Consider the following 17,249-nt stretch of genomic DNA (forward strand, 5'->3'; position numbering starts at 1 on the left):
AGCGCACTATTGGTCCTCTGACTTCCAAGACCCTCCCGGTGTCCTTCGTCCCGCCCCTGGACTCGAGAATTGGCCGATGTGTCTCCTCCCCCCTATTTTCATTGGCCAATTAGGCTGCAGATGACGGTGAGTGGCAGACGCCGGGCCTAGAGCTCCGGGTCGGACCGAGCAGAGCCGAACAGACCGAGCCCCTGGAATCGCCTGGGTCGCGGTTCCTGAGGTGACACGCGAGACTGGTTATTGGAATCCCCGGGCCCAGGCCGGAGCTGGCCAAGAGTGCCCACGGAGCTCCAAGTGAGCTCGCAGCGGGTAACGGGGGAAGGGGCGCCGCGGGCGGGGCGGGGGCGCGCAGTCAGAATGTTTTGATAGCGGGCGCGCGGAGGGGTGGCGCGCACGGGCGGCGGGGACGCGCGTGAGGTTGTCCGCTGTTGGGAACCGAGCCCTTGGCCTGGGGCCGGGCGACCCTGGGGCGCGTTGTGCTCAGGTCTGGGTGGCTGGGTGTAGGGAGGTAACCCAGTCCACCCGGGCGTCAGCTGTAGGTCGGGCTCTACCCCTCCAACATCCGCTGGAACCCCTAAGCCCAGGCCCTGCCTGCTGGGGATCCATGGGTCCTGGGTCTACATTGACCTGATGAGTGGTGAGTTCGCAGAGAGGCAGGGCTGCCACTAATCCAGGAAATCCCACTGGGGCGAGGTGGGGCCAGATCCACAGTCCCCAGGGTCTGCACTGACTTGGTGAACACCACCTTGTCCATGCCTGGCTCCAGGGACGTAGGGAATCCACTTATTCACCTGGGATCTGGGGTTTACACTAACTTGGAATTTCCTGGCCAGAAGCTATGTCTGTGTGCGAAGGAAGCAGGTGAAGGGGTTGACCAGAAAGGTCCTTTTCAGATAACACTTTTATTTGGGGTTTTGTGGACCCTGAGGGGCATATCTAATTTTTTAAACTGAGATGGGGCAGTGGAGGAAAAATCTAGAGGGGCCCCCAGCCTCTGGCCAGTACTGACTCAGTCTCCACAGGGTCAATAAGTTGCTTCTGGGGATTCTAGAGGTGGATGAGTGACCCTCTATAGTACAGCCAAAGGAGATCTCACAGTCCTAGACTGGAAGGGGCCTTTTCCCCACTGCAGCCTCCCTGTCCTCCTCTTAGTGGAACTTGGGTGCATGGGAGGGTTGGTTTCTTTTCTGTCCCCATTCCCCACTCTCTGGGGCCTGACGCCTTCTCCTCCAGCAGCTGTCAAGCCAGGGCATCCAGGGCTGGAGTGGAGCAGACACTGTCCATGGAGCTGGTAGGGCCATGTGCTTATCTCAAATCTTTGTTTACAACATGCTTCCAAACTGCTAGTCTCTGGGGAGACCAGGGATTCCAGGAGGGGTAGGGGAGGGACCTTGCTCTCTATTGAATAGAAGATGAAATAGCCTGCTCCCCACCAAAGGAGCAGATTCTGGCTTCAGACCAGGGAAAGTCTCTGGGAATGACTGACCACGGTTAAGGGCATCCAGTCCCTAAGCTTACTACTCTCCTTGGGTTATTACTCTTGCTTTGCCTTTGAGCCAAGGAGACTGGTGGTGAAGACAAAACCCAAGGATTCTTTCTCACTCCTTCTGGCCTAGTAGACAGGGCAACAGGCAGGCAGCACCTGGGCCTGAACCAGTGTCTCTTTTTCCTCATCACTGGCAGGTGGACAAGGTGGACAGGGGGCTGCGGTGATGGCGCAGTTTGACACTGAATACCAGCGCCTGGAGGCATCCTATAGCGATTCCCCTCCAGGGGAGGAGGACCTGTTGGTGCATGTTGCTGAGGGAAGCAAGTGTGAGTTCTTGGGTACAACAGCCAGAGCTGAGCCGAGGGGGGAGTGGGTAGAGGAACATTGAGAGAGTGAGGGGCTTTTGTTCCTTCAGAGCTCTGACATCTCTGCTCCTGTGCCCACAGCACCTTGGCACCACATCGAAAACCTTGACCTCTTTTTCTCTCGAATATCCTTTGTGTCTCTGTGTTAGAGCTCTGGGACCCTTAGCCCTTTTCTGAGCCAGGTCACTGATGGGATGCAGGGGTGGGTTCAACTGATCCCTGGAAGAAGAAATGAAGCCCATCCTGAGGCTGAAAGAGGCTAGTAAAATAATGATTATTAAAAATAATGATATGCCACATTTACCAAGAGCTACGTGCCTAGGTGCACTTTGTGGTGTTAATTTATAAGGAACTTTTCTAAGATGATCCACCTTTCTGATGGGATGTTAATAATCATAATAATTACTGTCTTTTGACTCATTCTTTGTCATTTCTGTGTTAAATACTTTGCATGCATTTTCTTATACCTAATAACTCTGTGAGACATATTGCCATTCCATAGTTGACAAAAGTTTAGAGAGGTTAAATAACTTGTATAAAGTCTAGACCTTCAGAGCCAGGAACTTAAGCTCAGGTGCATGACATCAAGGTCTAAATGTGTAACTGTTGTCTTTACTGACCACTTTTTCTTAACAATTAACACGTTTATAATCTTCATCAGAAGAATGGCTTCACGTGTATGCTCATTGGGGAGATCTTTGAGCTTATGTAAGTATACAAAGAAATGAATGATGTCATGAATGTCATCTATCTTTCCTTGCTCTAACCCTGACTCTGCTTGCCAAGATCTCACAGTCCTAGACTGGAAGGGGCCCAGGCTCCAAACTCTACAAGACCAGGTGTGATGCCAAAACTTATAGCTTCACCTCTTGCAAGAAGAGCTTTCCAGGTCCTGTCTCTTCTATGAAAAGAACTCACACCTTGATCATATCATCAGAGTTGCAGTGGATATGCCAGGTTCAGTCAGGATGTCTCAGAGGTAGCAGCCAGTTAAGAGCCTCTGTTCTACATTAGTTGTACCTTAGACCTGCTGCTGGGCACAGAGCCTTCTAAGGGGAAGAAGCCATACAGTGTTGCCAGAGGGGAAGGGTCTGAGAAGCCGTTTCTCAATGAGAAAAGAGTTCACATCCCCAAAGAGCTTCTAACTACCATCCAAAGGGATCAGGGGCTAGATTCGAGAAACCATAGTTATAAAACCTCTGCAAGTTAAGTCTGGTGGTGGTGACAGATTATCATAAAGTGAGAAAGCAGAATGATTCTGTGGTGCCTAAAGCTAAGAGTGAAAAATAGGAGCCAATTTGGGCCTGAGAATGTCCCATGAGGTTGAACAGAGACAGCCTGTTAGGAGTTCATCGCCTTTGATTTCCTTTCTTCTTTGGCTGCTTCCAAGCTCTCTCTTGTTCCACTTTATTTTACTGGTGCCTCTCTGATTCTCAGACTGCATCCCTCTTCCCAACTCTCTAGGCAGTTTCTCTTTGTGGTTGCCTTCACTACCTTCCTGGTTAGCTGTGTGGACTATGACATTCTATTTGCCAACAAGATGGTGAACCACAGTCTTCACCCTACTGAGCCCGTCAAGGTCACTCTGCCAGATGCCTTTTTGCCTGCCCAAGTCTGCAGTGCCAGGTGAGGCTGTAGGTGAGAAGGCACTGGGGTCTGCAATTCTTCTAGTAGGTAGGGAATGGAGTGGAGTATGAGGCAGCAACTTGTACCCCAGATGCAGACTCAGGCTCGGCCTAGCAGAATTTTTTAGGATAGCAGAATGTCTCTAAGACTCATTCTTCAAGGACCACCCCACTTCACCTTCTCTGTCCCCATTAGGATACAGGAAAATGGCTCCCTTATTACCATCCTGGTCATTGCTGGTGTCTTCTGGATCCACCGACTTATCAAATTCATCTATAACATTTGCTGCTATTGGGAGATCCACTCCTTCTACCTGCATGCTCTGCGCATTCCCATGGTAAGATTGGCTTTGGATCATTAGCACCACAATGTAAGACATCATGGGAGGGATGAGGTGTATTCTGAGTATCACATGTCCGTCCAGATTCATCATTGGCAGGTGTGCTAATCAGATTTCTATTACAGTTACAAAATATCTGAGATAATCAGCTTATAAAGAGAAAAGATTAGCTGGGCATAGTGGTACACATCTGTAATCCCAGCAACTCGGAAGGCTTAGGCAAGAGGATTGCAAGTTCAAAGGCAGCCTCAGCAATATAGCAAAGCCCTAAGCAACTTAGCAAGACCCTGTCTCAAAAAAAAAAGGGCTGGGAATATGGCTCCATGGTTAAGCACTCCTGGGTTCAATCCCTAGAATGCGAAAGAGAGAGAGAAGGTTTATTTTATTCCACAATTCAGAGGCTTCAGTCTATGGTTGGTTGATCCAGTGGTTTGGGGGCCTGTAGCAGGGAAGTACATCATGATGGGACACGTGGTAGAAGATGCCTTTTCATCTCATGGCAGCCAGGAAGCAAAGAGAAAGTCAGGGGTCCCAGGTCCCAATATCCCCTTCCAGGGAATGCCCCTGATGACCTAATTTATTCCTATTAGGCCCTACTTCTACAAGGTTCCACCACTTGCCAATAGTGCCACCAACTAATGGGAGACCAAACCATTAACACATAGGTCTTTGGGGAACACATTCTAGATCCAAACTAGAGCAATAGGTCAGGAAGTATCTGATTAAAGGCTCTACTTGGCTAAACACATGACCCCCGAGCCACATCTATACAGGGTAAGGGGTCGGGCTAACAACTCCCCCTTCCATACCTTGTTTCTTCCTCATCCCACCCCGCAGTCCGCCCTGCCCTATTGCACGTGGCAGGAAGTGCAGGCCCGGATTGTGCAGACCCAGAAAGAGCATCAGATCTGTATCCACAAGCGTGAGTTGACAGAGCTGGACATCTACCACCGCATCCTCCGTTTCCAGAACTACATGGTGGCACTGGTGAACAAATCCCTTCTCCCCCTGCGCTTCCGCCTGCCTGGCCTTGGGGAGGCTGTCTTCTTTACCCGTGGTCTCAAGTACAACTTTGAGCTGATCCTGTTCTGGGGACCTGGCTCTCTGTTTCTCAATGAATGGAGCCTCAAGGCTGAGTACAAACGTGGGGGACAACGGCTAGAGCTGGCTCAGCGCCTCAGCAACCGCATCCTGTGGATTGGCATTGCCAACTTCCTGCTCTGCCCCCTTATCCTCATCTGGCAGATCCTCTACGCCTTCTTCAGCTATGCTGAGGTGTTGAAGCGCGAGCCAGGGGCCCTGGGAGCACGCTGTTGGTCACTGTATGGCCGCTGCTACCTCCGCCACTTCAACGAGCTGGAGCATGAGCTACAATCCCGCCTCAATCGTGGCTACAAACCTGCCTCCAAATACATGAATTGCTTTTTGTCACCTCTGCTGACACTGCTGGCCAAGAATGGTGCCTTCTTTGCTGGCTCCATCCTGGCTGTGCTTATTGCCCTCACCATCTATGATGAAGATGTATTGGCTGTGGAGCATGTCCTCACCACCGTCACACTCCTGGGAGTCACGGTGACCGTGTGCAGGTGGGTCAGGGCAGCAGGTGGGAGCAAGCAGACTAACCTTCCAGGAAAGGTTTGCATCTCACCATGAGCTTGATCTCACTAGGTCCTTCATCCCAGACCAGCATATGGTGTTCTGCCCTGAGCAGCTGCTCCGTGTGATCCTCGCTCACATCCACTACATGCCTGACCACTGGCAGGGTAATGCCCACCGCTCGCAGACCCGGGACGAGTTTGCCCAGCTCTTCCAGTACAAGGCAGTGAGTGGAGTTGGAGTTAGGGCCTGCTAGAGACTGACTGGTAGCTTGGTGGTGAGGCCGAGCTCCTTCTTGCTCTCTTATGACCTTGGTCCCTTTCCTTTTAGGTTTTCATCTTGGAGGAGTTGCTGAGCCCCATTGTCACACCCCTCATCCTCATCTTCTGCTTGCGCCCACGGGCCCTGGAGATTATAGACTTCTTCCGCAACTTCACCGTGGAGGTGGTTGGTGTCGGAGATACCTGCTCCTTTGCTCAGATGGATGTTCGCCAGCACGGTCACCCCCAGGTAGCAGGAGAGAAGAGGGGCAGGTGGACAGGGATGATGCCAGTACATAGTGTCTTTGGACAAACTGCAAAAAGTCACCCTTTCTGAGCCAACAAAAAAGGCAGCTCTGCCTCTGGCCAGCCCTGCATCAGTACTTGGTACTATTTAGGACACCACTTGGTAACCAGCAGCCTGGGCTGGATTTCAGCCCTGTTTTGCACTATTGACCAAATTCCCTTGAGAAAGGCACAACACAAGCAACTGACCCAGCATGTTGCTACCCTGGGGTGGGCATTAGGGTCCCTGGACAAGATATGACAATGCTTTATGGTCTCTGTCCTCCAGAAGGGCTTACCTTGCAAGAGGTACAGGTAGAGTGCCTATAAGAGGACAGGCTTGCTTACTATGTCTTCCCTGTGCAGTGGCTATCTGGTGGGCAGACAGAAGCCTCAGTGTACCAGCAAGCTGAAGATGGAAAGACAGAGTTGTCACTCATGCACTTTGCTATCACCAATCCTGGCTGGCAGCCACCACGTGAGAGCACAGCCTTCCTAGGCTTCCTCAAGGAACAGGTTCAGCGGGATGGAGCAGCTGCTGGCCTTGCCCAAGGGGGTCTGCTCCCTGAGAATGCCCTTTTTACATCCATCCAGTCCTTACAATCCGAGTCTGAGGTATGTTCTGGGGGACTGGGAAATGGGCAGAGTGGACTCCTCTGGAGTCGGGGATTGAGGCTATGGCATGGAATGGAAGGTTTCCTTCTGTCTGTTTAGTCTAGGCCATTGGGCCCTAAGGTATAGAATACTAGGGAACCTAGAAGCTTCTCCCCTGCTCTGAGAATTCTTCCCATCCTTTTTTTTTCATAGCCCCTGAGCCTTATTGCAAATGTGGTAGCTGGCTCATCCTGCCGGGGCCCCCCACTGCCCAGAGACCTGCAGGGCTCCAGGCATAGAGCTGAAGTTGCCTCTGCCCTGCGCTCCTTCTCCCCTCTGCAGCCTGGGCAGGCTCCCACAGGCCGGGCTCCCAGCACCATGACAGGCTCTGGGTGAGTAGAGGTGGACCAAGATGGGAGGGTATGATAGTAGTCCCAGCAACTTGTGTGGGCCTAAAGAGTGTTGATAACTAGGGCTGGGGATATAGCTCAGTGGTAGAGCACTTCCCTAGAGCACTGTGTGAGGACCTGGGTTCAATCCCTAGTACTGGGGACAAAAAAAAAATACTGACAACTGCTGTCTGTCTGTGCTGGGAGGGACAGGGTGGATGCCCGGACAGCCAGCTCTGGAAGCAGCGTATGGGAAGGACAGCTGCAGAGCCTGGTGCTATCAGAATACGCATCCACCGAGATGAGCCTGCATGCCCTCTATATGCACCAGGTGAGTGGGCAGCTGGAAAACAGAACAGGAGAAATCAGGCATGGGTTCTCATCCCTTCTCTGCAACTTACCTGCTCTACAATCTCCATTCTCACATATACCATCTTAATACCGTGTTAACCAAGCATACTTTCAGTGCCTTCAGTTACCTCTGCCTAGAGTTCATTCCCTGATATATCCAGATGCTCCCTTCTCCTCCTCCTGTTATTACCTACCTCCTCCTGAGACTTTTCTCTGACCACTCTCAGTAAAAGCTTCCCTTACTGCCTTCCTGTTCTGTATTTCACCATGGCCTTTGGTACCATCTGACATACTGTATTTTTTCCTTATTTGTTTATTGTCTATACTCTGCCTAGCCACTACCATCACCAGTGTATAAACCAGGGGCTGCTGGCTTTGTCTATTTTGTTTACCAGTATGTCCCAATACTTAAAAGAGTGCCTGACACTTAGACCCTTGATCAGTTTGTTCTTGAATCAAATGAATGGGTAAAATGGGAGTCCTTACCACCTATGCACAGGCTTTTCTAGGAGTCTGCTGAGAACAAACCTGTAGAGTATCAGGCATCTGGCATATACTACTATTAACACCATATGTGCCCTGGGTGAAGGATTCTAGGTGAAGGGGGTGCAAGTGGGAACTGGCTGATACCATGATGGAGGCAGTTGTTTCAGTACCCTCTGTCCCCTCAACTAATAAGCCCCTCACTTTTGCAGCTCCACAAGCAGCAGACCCAAGCTGAACCTGAGCGGCATGTGTGGCACCGCCGGGAAAGTGATGAGAGTGGAGAGAGTGCCCCTGAAGAGGGGGGAGAGGGCGCCCGGGCCCCTCAACCTATCCCTCGCTCTGCCAGCTATCCCTGTGCTACACCCAGGCCTGGAGCACCCGAGACCACTGCCCTGCATGGGGGCTTCCAGAGGCGCTATGGGGGCATCACAGGTATCCATCTGGGGATATGGAAGGAGTAAGGTTGCAGGGAAGCGTAAGTTTTTAGGGGAGGAAAGAGATCAGAAGGATGGGGCCCAAAGAGGCCAGTCCTCTGAGCAGTCCTTGAACCCATCTCCTCTTTCCTGTTTGTGTTCTTATTTGTCTGTCCAGATCCTGGCACAGTGCCCCGGGCTCCCTCTCACTTTTCCCGCCTGCCCCTTGGAGGGTGGGCTGAAGATGGGCAGCCAGCATCAAGGCACCCGGAGCCTGTGCCCGAGGAGGGCTCAGAGGATGAGCTTCCCCCTCAGGTGCACAAGGTAAGAGCTCTAGGGCTTGAGAACCACTACCAGAAGTAATAACTTCCAGGCTGAGGTGGCGGCTTCCCATGTGGAGGAACGTGTTCCCACTCCGTGCACCCTCCCCTCCAAGATATACTCCCCTTTCCTTACTCACCTGCTCTGAAGTCAAGGGCTTGCTTTTGCTTATCTTCCCAGGGAATCAAATTTCTTTTTCCTTTATATCTAGGCTCCCATGGTGCAGATATTTAAAACTATCTCCATTGCCAACCATTTTCTCTCCACAGGTATAGATAAGGCTGAGAAAGTCCTTATGCCCCAGGATGGAGGCCACCGCTGCCCTGCCATCCCATCCACTCACCATGGGAGGGCTCCTCTGAGTGTTGCCTGGCTCCACATGTGTGGTATTTGTGTGTCTGTGCCTGGCCAAGGGAGGTGCCAACACTGGGCTTGCCACAGCCCCAGGAGAAGAATTTGTGGCCTAGGAACTGGGGGCGCACAGAACTCTAGCCTCAACCCCAGGACCCCCTTGGCTCAGAGTGTGGTGCTAGAAACTTGTCCCCAGCCCAGCCCCAGTACTGCCACCTTTGCACCCACCCCTGCAAGTCTCCAGAGGGCTGCCTACCACAGAAGCTGCCAAGCAGGAAGAACCTGTGCCAACTGTGGAGTGGGGAGGTTGGGCCTGGACCCTTGACCCTTGCAGTCTACCCCCAGATGAGCAGCTCAGGCTGTGGCCCTTACCTCATCCCTAGTTCTCACCCAGTGCTACAGCCAGCTCACCTCTCTTCTGCTTCCTGCACATCACTGGCATGTGTGTGCTGCTTGCTCCCCTTCCATTTGGCTTTTCCTTTGCGTTGGAGTGGAGGCCCTAGCTCCCAGCTCCCTTCACTCTATCTTTTGACACTAAGAAAGGTTTCTAACTTGCAGGAGCAGTATGGAAATTCTTTGCTGCCCTCTGCAACTTTTAGGATGGGCCCCTGGGAGATGAGGCCTTCCTGGGCCCCCATTGCTGCTTATTGTATCCCTACCCCCTGCACATGGACCGGACAGGGCTGGAGTATGACCTCAACCGTCTATATCCCAGCAAGAGAGCTCTGGCCCCCATCACGCTGTTCCCTAGAGGGGGATGGAGGTGGGATGGCCTCGCCCTAGGCTTTGGGCTGCTGCATTGCATGCTGGGACTCAGCTCCTACCCTATATCCCACCCTCACCCAACCCTGGTCCGCAGCAGCAGAGTGGTGATCTCTGCTGTCAGCGCTCACAGAGGAACGGGGTGGGGACCGTGTACAGCTTGATGACCCTCAATAAAGAAGGGACTTTGACCTGGTCGTGGCTTATCTCGTGCAGCTAGGGTCCTGGAAACAAGAGGAGTGGGAGTGGGGTGCGTGCGATTCCTCCTCCTCCCTGGAGACCAGGCGGGATTTGGTAGCAAGTGGGCCCAGGCCTCAGCTAGAATACACCAAGCTGAAGGCCTGCTTCTGACCCACAGTTCGGTGGAGGTCAAGGTCTGCGTCAGACGTGCAGTCAGATTTCCCGCCCTGAGCACATGATCAAGTTGGCTCCGCCCCTCTATTTTGCCCACCTCGCGTGCCTCGTTCTTCCCCCGCCCCCCGCCTCCAGAGACATTTGGCCAATAGGGACTCTGTATAGGGGGATGGGGCGGGACAGGGTGGAGGCCGCTGCGGTAGAGGGCGGTGCGAGTCTGATGTTGGGTTTTCTGTGCGCTAGCACTTGGCCGGAGGGTCCTGGACTGCGGGCGGAGGGAGCACGGGCGGAGGCGGCGTACGTGCCCTGCGTGAGTGCGTGGTGGCGGCGCGTGCGCGAAGCGAGTGGGCGGTGTGGCAGGGTCCATGTGTGTCCATTCCCCAGACCCCCGCAGCTTGGCTCCGGGTGACTCCATGACCCCAAGATACCCCGGCGTCCGTGCCTCTCCCTGAGCGGCCAGTCCGGTTCTCCGGTCCCACAGTGCTTGCAGGTTCGACCAGCAGCCACATATTGTCATGATGATTGTGGGCAACTACTGTGAAGCCGAAGGGCCCGTGGGTCCGACCTGGACTCAGGGGGGCCTGAGTCCCTGCTTCTTCTTCACGCTCGTGTCCTCGACGCTGATGGCCCTTGGGACTCTGGCCTTGGTGCTGGCTCTTCCCTGCAAGCGTCGGGAGCGACTCGTTAGCGCGGACGCTTTGTCTTGGGGGACTGGTCCCCACATCGCTCCTTACGGGCTGCAGCTGCTTCTGGCCACACTTCAGGTGGCACTGCCACTGGCTGGCCTGGTTGGCCGGGTGGGCACCGCCCGGGGGGCCCGGCTACCAGGCTACCTGCTGCTGGCTTCTGTGCTGGAGAGTCTGGCCAGTGCCTTTGGCCTGTGGCTGCTTGTGAAGGAACGGAGCCAGGCACGGCAGAGTCTCGCAATGGGCGTCTGGATCAAGTTCAGGCACAGTCCTGCTCTCCTGCTTCTCTGGACGGTGGCGTTTGCAGCTGAGAACTTGGCCCTTGTGTCTTGGAACAACCCGCAGTGGTGGTGGGCAAGGGCAGACCAGGGTCAGCAGGTGAGGGACCTTGTGGAGAGAATGGGAAGCACTAATGGCAGGGCTTGGGAAGAAGTACTGCATGTGTGGACTTACTGGCTCCATACTTTAGGATGGCTCTTAAAAAAAGAAAGGAGTGACCAGTGCCTGCTGGGTGCTGATAGCCAGCTGGTGGGGCGTGCCTGTGCTGAGTCACTGTGGTTTTTTTTTTTTTTTTTAAGCCTGTTAGGTGCTGGGCTCCTGAGGAGGGCTCAGTGTTATGAGAAGTAGTCAACGAGATTTTAGTGTCATTCACATTCTGTGCACATTTCATTTTAGGTTCAGTTTGGTCTGTGGGTCCTGAGATATGTGGTTTCTGGAGGGCTGTTTGTCCTGGGGCTCTGGGCCCCTGGACTTCGTCCCCAGTCCTACACCTTGCAGGTTATTGAAGAAGACCAAGATGTAGAAAGGAACCAGGTACACCTTATCTCCTGAGTCCTGAGATGTGTGTGTGTTGTGTACATGCGTGTATGCACTCTGGGTTTCCGTCCCAGGGTCTCCTGAATGCTAAACGTGCTCTACCGCTGACCTACATCTCCAAGTCCTCTGAATCCGGATGTCTATCTTTATGTAATTCCCTGTCATCATTCCCTCTCCCCATAAAGAGTTAGTTCTTTTCCCAAACATCAATTTGTGACCCAGTAGTAGCTTTCTAATCCCATAAGGGATTGCTCAGACACTTGGGAGCTATATACCCATACATTTTTCCATGGAACATTTTTGGCTAGTGAGTTTCTTTATCTCTGAGCTTCTCTCCTCTGTGTGTTATTATCCTAGGCTGGCTCGACAGAACAACAGTCTACTTGGCGAGACCTTGGCAGGAAGCTTCGCCTGTTGAGTGGCTACCTATGGCCTAAGGGGAGTCCAGCTCTGCAGCTGGTTGTACTCATCTGTCTGGGGCTCATGGGCTTGGACCGAGCACTCAATGTGTTGGTCCCCATCTTCTATAGAGACATTGGTGAGGGGGAGAAGGAATACAGCTTAGCCTGCTGGTTCTTCCTTAGCCTGGTGGATGAGGTGGCTCTTACCTAGGAAGATGGGACAGAGGGAGGTGGGACAGTGGGAGCTAGGTGGTCAGAAAAGGACAGCTTGGGGCAGTTTTGCCTGAAGCAAATCCCAGGTGCCCAAGTGACCTTTTTTTTTTCCATAGTGAACTTGCTGACTAAGAATGCCCCTTGGAGTTCCCTGGCCTGGACTGTTACCACCTATGTCTTCCTCAAGTTCTTCCAGGGTGGTGGCACTGGCAGTACAGGTGTGTGGGACCCTGTACTCATCCTGGTTGGCATCAATCCCTCCCATAGGCATTCCTTACTCCTGTGCCTCACTGAGGATTCCTTTCCCAGGTCCCTCTGTGCTTTTAGACCTTTCATATCTTAGTGTTGGGCTGACATCCTTCAGCCTCAAGCCCTATTGAGGCTTCCCTGCTCCCTAGGCTTTGTGAGCAACCTGCGCACGTTCCTGTGGATCCGGGTGCAGCAGTTCACATCGCGTCGTGTGGAGCTACGCCTCTTCTCCCACTTGCACGAGTTATCACTGCGTTGGCACCTGAGTCGCCGCACTGGGGAGGTGCTGAGGATTGTTGACCGGGGCACATCCAGTGTCACAGGGTTGCTCAGGTGCCACACAAGTGGAAAGGGCATTGGGAGGGTGGGACCCTGAAGCAGGGGTAGAGGAGCTATCAGAATAGACCTTGCCTGAGCTGCTACCCCTCTCACTTGGTTTATGTTTTGTTTTATAAATCATAAGGGTGATATATACACTGCTGTCATAATAACTTAATGCAGACAAGAAGAGATCTCAGTTATATCTGTGCAGACTCACAGAATTAATATACTGTGGAAAATGTTCCTAAATCAGGTTTTTAGGACATAGGTGTTGTTCTTAAGAGTTCCTTTAACAAAACCTCATGGGGGTATATTTTCATCCATGCATGAAGATATCCGCTACTCACCATAACTGATAACTTTATAGAGAATTCTGTGATTTGGGCATGCCATGGTTTATTTAGCTGTGTATCTCTTGAAAGACATTTAGATTGATTCCAGTCTGTTGCTGTTGAAAACAAAACACTACACTAAAACTCCTAGAGGTAGGGTTGCTGGATGTGAGCCACCAACCTTTTGTCGCTTGACTTGCCCTCTTAGCTACCTGGTGTTCAACATCATCCCCACGCTGGCTGACATCATCATTGGCATCATCTACTTCAGCATGTTCTTCAATGCCTGGTTTGGCCTCATTGTGTTTCTGTGCATGAGTCTTTACCTCAGTGAGTACTGCTGGGTGAAACCATCTCTCTGAACTATCTAGGGCTTCCTTGGCATGAGCATCACTACCCACTGTGGGGAGGCTGAGGATTGGTGGACTTGATTAGGATATGGCTCTTCCTGGCATGGTGGGCAGGTTTCCTGCTCTGTCACGTTGAACCTTAGTTCACCCTAGATGAAGGACCAGGGAGGGACATCCTTGTCACATTAGGTCCCTCCAGTGGCCTCAGGTCAAGGAGAAACTCATTTATGCAGTAAAATGCATTTCGCCTTTACCTCAAGAGGTTTTCCACTCATAGGCCTTTGAGTAAGCTGCAAAGATATCTTACACAAAGCTCCTCTCCTCAGCAAGCTTAAGGCTCTCTTCCTCTTGAGTCTGGGTCCCAGGGCCCTAGTATAGGTTTAGTATGTATGGCAGGTAGTGGACATTAACGCTTAGTCTTTGTTGTTGAGGATGATGACTTATTCTCCCTGCCCCTTACCCTGTCACCCTCCAGTCCTGACTATCGTGGTCACTGAGTGGAGAACTAAGTTTCGCCGTGCCATGAACACACAGGAAAATGCCACGCGGGCACGAGCAGTGGACTCTCTGCTAAACTTCGAGACAGTAAGGGAGGCCTCAGGGGCAGTGATGAGAGGCACAGAAATATGGAGGAGGGTGGCTAAGACCACTGGGGTGATGAGGACCTAGGGTTATTGATATCTGGAATCAGGAAGGGGGATTAGAAATCGGGATGAGTGACCTGAGCGCTGTGTGCTGTTTGACTTCATCAGGTGAAGTACTACAACGCTGAGGGTTATGAAGTGGAGCGCTACCAAGAGGCCATCATAAAGTATCAGGTGAGGATGTGAGGTATGGCCTCCTAAGAGCAGCACGCTGGTCATCTGGGTATTGTCAGGGCTGAGAGTAGTATAGTCCAGGTGGTGAGATCGAAAGTTGGGATTTGGTGATGGTCAGGGTGTATTTGACATTCCTCGCTCCTGTGTCATTACCTTCAGGGTTTGGAGTGGAAGTCAAGCGCTTCACTGGTTTTTCTGAATCAGACCCAGAACTTGGTTATTGGACTTGGTCTCCTTGCTGGCTCCCTCCTTTGTGCATACTTTGTCAGTGAGCAGAAGCTACAGGTGAGGCAGAATCTGGAAAAAGAGAATGGGGTCAGGGAAGAGAGGGGCCTGGGGCCTGTGTCTGAGCCTCCAGGCCCATGAATGGGAAGTGGGCAAGGCAACAGGAAGAGCAACCTGCAGACCCCCTATAACTTGTCGGCTTCCCTGGGTCTCCACAGGTTGGGGACTTTGTGCTCTTTGGCACTTACATCATCCAACTATACATGCCCCTCAACTGGTTTGGCACCTATTACAGGTAATTGCTGGCTCTCACCTGTTTGATGTGTGTGTTGCTATTTCCCAGCTCCTCAGAGGAACCCCAACCCTCACCCTTCTTGCAGGATGATCCAGACCAACTTCATTGACATGGAGAACATGTTTGACCTGCTGAAAGAGGAGACAGAAGTGAGTGGAGAGAGGAGTGGGGCTTTGTTGGGTTGTTTCTTGTGTCTGGAGAGTTTTTCATTGGCTGCACTCTGCCAGGTGAAGGACCTTCCTGGAGCAGGGCCCCTTCACTTTCAAAAGGGCCAGATTGAGTTTGAGAATGTGCACTTCAGCTATGCTAATGGGTAAGCCCTCCTCTTTTGCCTTCTTTCCTTTCCCCTTATCCATTTGCACACTGCCTTCCTGCCCCTGGTCCTGCTCTGAACCTTGGCTTTGCAGCTTACCACTACCAAGGAAGAGAGCCTAGGTGGGGGAGGGCAGCACCCGGTAGTGGCTCTAGTAATTGGAATAGCCTGCTGACCCCTCCCATACTTCTCTGCAGGCGGGAGACCCTGCAGGACGTGTCCTTCACTGTGATGCCTGGACAGACACTGGCCCTGGTGAGAAGACACCCAGCCACTTGGCCCATACTTCTTGAGCTTCTCTCATTCAGTGCCTGTGGCTCATGACCCGGACTAGGAGTCAGAGCCTTGTTATAATGCAACAGGAATGAATGTGATAGACTTCATGGGTTTTGGTTGCCTGTTGGAGCCTTAAAAGACCTGGGTGGACCTGAGTGTTTCCCTGTGTTTCCAATGCAACAGGTGGGCCCATCTGGGGCAGGGAAGAGCACGATTTTGCGCCTTCTGTTTCGTTTCTATGACATTAATTCTGGCTGTATCCGAATAGATGGGCAGGACATTTCACAGGTAAGGTTGCTGGGGACAAGACCATAATTTAGAGGCCTGTGTATAGAATACATGATACACATCTTCTGTAGTGGTCCAGGAAAGCAAAGCAGTGGCAGCATATTTATTTCTATGGATGGAGAGAGGTGAGAGAGGGTGAATTATTTGCCCACCCAGCTAGCATTTGCAGTGGTGATGGCAGGATTCCAATCTTGGACCTCTTAGCCCTTGTGCTTCCTGCCATCCCATTCTACATCCCAGGCCTAGGGGATCTCACAGGGTGTGATATATAGTCTTTTGGCCCCAGGTGACTCAGACCTCTCTCCGATCCCACATTGGAGTTGTGCCCCAGGATACTGTCCTCTTCAATGACACTATTGCCAACAATATCCGTTATGGCCGTGTCACAGCAGGGAACAACGAGGTAGAGGCTGCTGCACAGGCTGCAGGCATCCATGATGCTATCATGACATTCCCTGAAGGTGAGGTACCTCTGCAGAGTCCCCTCCCCTGCCCAGTGTAGTCCTCTTAATGCTTCTGATCTCTGGTTACAGATACTAAGTTTATTATATGTGACTTGAGGGAGGTGGGCATATCCACAGGGTACGAGACCCAGGTGGGTGAGCGGGGACTGAAGCTAAGCGGTGGGGAGAAGCAGCGAGTTGCCATTGCTCGCACCATTCTCAAAGCTCCAGACATCATTCTGCTGGATGAGGTGAGGCCCAGCACCCTTCTTCCCTCTGTTCTCCCTCTCTGTGCCCAAGCCACTTCTGCTAGGCATTTTCCCACCTGCCATAGGCATCACCCATCTGTTTCACCAAAACCCTTTATGGTTCTCAAGCCCAAACTCTTTTATTTCCTGAGCCTCGGGTAGCAAGCAGCCTGCATCCTCCTCCCATTGGGATCTTTGGGTGGCAGGGACATTTTACCCAGACCCTCTCTGTAGGCAACTTCAGCCCTGGATACGTCTAATGAGAGGGCCATCCAGGCTTCTCTGGCCAAAGTGTGCGCCAACCGCACCACCATCGTGGTGGCACACAGGTACAGGACTACCAGACCTGGGTGGCTGGCAGTGTGTGCCACTTCTGGTGCAGTGGCAGATAACTGATCTCTGAGTTTTTTTTAGGCTTTCCACTGTGGTCAATGCTGATCAGATCCTTGTCATTAAAGATGGCTGCATCGTGGAGAGAGGACGGTGAGGATGAACAGGGGAGGGGCTTCTAGAGGGGGGGTCCCTTGCCTGTCCCCTTTTTCCTCTCATCCCACTTTCTCTACAGTGAAACTTACGGTTGGTGCTTACACTTGCTTCCTCACCCCAGGCATGAGGCACTATTGTCCCGAGGCGGGGTATATGCTGATATGTGGCAGCTGCAGCAACAGGGACAAGAAGAAGCCTCTGAAGACACTAAGCCCCAGACCATGGCACAGTGACAAAAGTTGTGGTTTCTTCCCTCTCACACACTAACTCGGGAATAAGATGTGTCCCTTTTCCCTGGCTTATTTCATCCTGGTCAGGGGTTTGGTGCTAGCTGTTATGAGGGAAAGGGGCCTTTTAGAAAAGCACTTTTTGGGAAAATAAATGTGTGGCATGTGCGAGATCACTGTGGCTTTGTCTGTGGGGAATTGTGAGGGACCTCTGTTCTTAAGTCAACAGAGCATTTCTGACATTTACTGTCTTGGTTAGAGAAGGAAAAGACACACATCA

At 52.2% G+C, this 17,249-nt stretch overlaps 2 protein-coding genes and 1 long non-coding RNA gene across 12 annotated transcripts; 2 read left to right on the top strand and 1 right to left on the bottom strand.

Annotated features, from left to right (window-relative positions):
* Nucleotides 1-127: 127 nt before the first annotated feature.
* Nucleotides 128-9,819, top strand: Atg9a (autophagy related 9A). Of its 8 annotated transcripts, none has more exons than XM_027942063.2 (16): nucleotides 128-309; nucleotides 1,234-1,291; nucleotides 1,684-1,815; nucleotides 1,936-1,979; nucleotides 2,498-2,562; nucleotides 3,319-3,480; nucleotides 3,676-3,817; nucleotides 4,658-5,406; nucleotides 5,489-5,642; nucleotides 5,747-5,926; nucleotides 6,328-6,576; nucleotides 6,769-6,947; nucleotides 7,158-7,275; nucleotides 7,991-8,213; nucleotides 8,373-8,518; nucleotides 8,785-9,819. In XM_027942063.2, the coding sequence occupies exons 3-16, from the start codon at nucleotides 1,713-1,715 to the stop codon at nucleotides 8,788-8,790; spliced, it is 2,520 nt and encodes an 839-aa protein (XP_027797864.1). In that variant the 5' UTR covers nucleotides 128-309; nucleotides 1,234-1,291; nucleotides 1,684-1,712; the 3' UTR covers nucleotides 8,791-9,819. The 8 variants fall into 8 exon arrangements, with proteins under 8 accessions (XP_027797864.1, XP_027797861.1, XP_027797863.1 ...); XM_027942060.2 differs by having other exon boundaries at nucleotides 1,237-1,291; XM_027942062.2 differs by having other exon boundaries at nucleotides 128-294.
* A 177-nt stretch (nucleotides 9,820-9,996) lies between these two features.
* Nucleotides 9,997-17,140, top strand: Abcb6 (ATP binding cassette subfamily B member 6 (LAN blood group)). 3 transcript variants are annotated; one of them, XM_027941812.2, is made up of 19 exons: nucleotides 10,019-11,046; nucleotides 11,344-11,481; nucleotides 11,842-12,022; nucleotides 12,215-12,316; nucleotides 12,497-12,680; nucleotides 13,209-13,330; nucleotides 13,826-13,935; nucleotides 14,103-14,168; nucleotides 14,328-14,453; nucleotides 14,612-14,688; nucleotides 14,774-14,837; nucleotides 14,916-15,001; nucleotides 15,199-15,256; nucleotides 15,461-15,565; nucleotides 15,852-16,026; nucleotides 16,147-16,259; nucleotides 16,491-16,585; nucleotides 16,671-16,739; nucleotides 16,864-17,140. In XM_027941812.2, exons 1-19 carry the CDS (start codon nucleotides 10,498-10,500, stop codon nucleotides 16,973-16,975), a joined length of 2,532 nt encoding a protein of 843 aa, XP_027797613.1. In that variant the 5' UTR covers nucleotides 10,019-10,497; the 3' UTR covers nucleotides 16,976-17,140. The 3 variants fall into 3 exon arrangements, with proteins under 3 accessions (XP_071475704.1, XP_027797613.1, XP_071475703.1); XM_071619602.1 differs by lacking the exon at nucleotides 11,344-11,481 and having other exon boundaries at nucleotides 10,020-11,046; XM_071619603.1 differs by lacking the exons at nucleotides 16,491-16,585; nucleotides 16,671-16,739; nucleotides 16,864-17,140 and having other exon boundaries at nucleotides 9,997-11,046; nucleotides 16,127-16,259.
* Nucleotides 14,073-14,922, bottom strand: LOC117794697 (uncharacterized). Its single transcript, XR_004618547.2, has 2 exons — nucleotides 14,707-14,922; nucleotides 14,073-14,465 (listed from the first exon to the last, which is right to left on the bottom strand). It is a non-coding gene; the product is annotated as an uncharacterized lncRNA (long non-coding RNA).
* Nucleotides 17,141-17,249: the final 109 nt, after the last annotated feature.

This window comes from Marmota flaviventris, chromosome 11, assembly GCF_047511675.1.
Source record: "Marmota flaviventris isolate mMarFla1 chromosome 11, mMarFla1.hap1, whole genome shotgun sequence".
Taxonomy (NCBI): Eukaryota; Metazoa; Chordata; class Mammalia; order Rodentia; family Sciuridae; genus Marmota; species Marmota flaviventris.

Coding starts and splice junctions, on each gene's coding strand:
- Atg9a (XM_027942063.2), top strand. CDS start 1,713: ATGGCGCAGTTTGACACTGAATACCAGCGCCTGGAGGCATCCTATAGC. Junction 5,927..6,327: donor GCCAGCACGGTCACCCCCAG/GTAGCAGGAGAG, acceptor TTCCCTGTGCAG/TGGCTATCTGGTGGGCAGAC. Junction 6,948..7,157: donor AGCACCATGACAGGCTCTGG/GTGAGTAGAGGT, acceptor TGGGAGGGACAG/GGTGGATGCCCGGACAGCCA.
- Abcb6 (XM_027941812.2), top strand. CDS start 10,498: ATGATGATTGTGGGCAACTACTGTGAAGCCGAAGGGCCCGTGGGTCCG. Junction 15,566..15,851: donor ATGGGCAGGACATTTCACAG/GTAAGGTTGCTG, acceptor TTTTGGCCCCAG/GTGACTCAGACCTCTCTCCG. Junction 16,260..16,490: donor ACATCATTCTGCTGGATGAG/GTGAGGCCCAGC, acceptor CCCTCTCTGTAG/GCAACTTCAGCCCTGGATAC.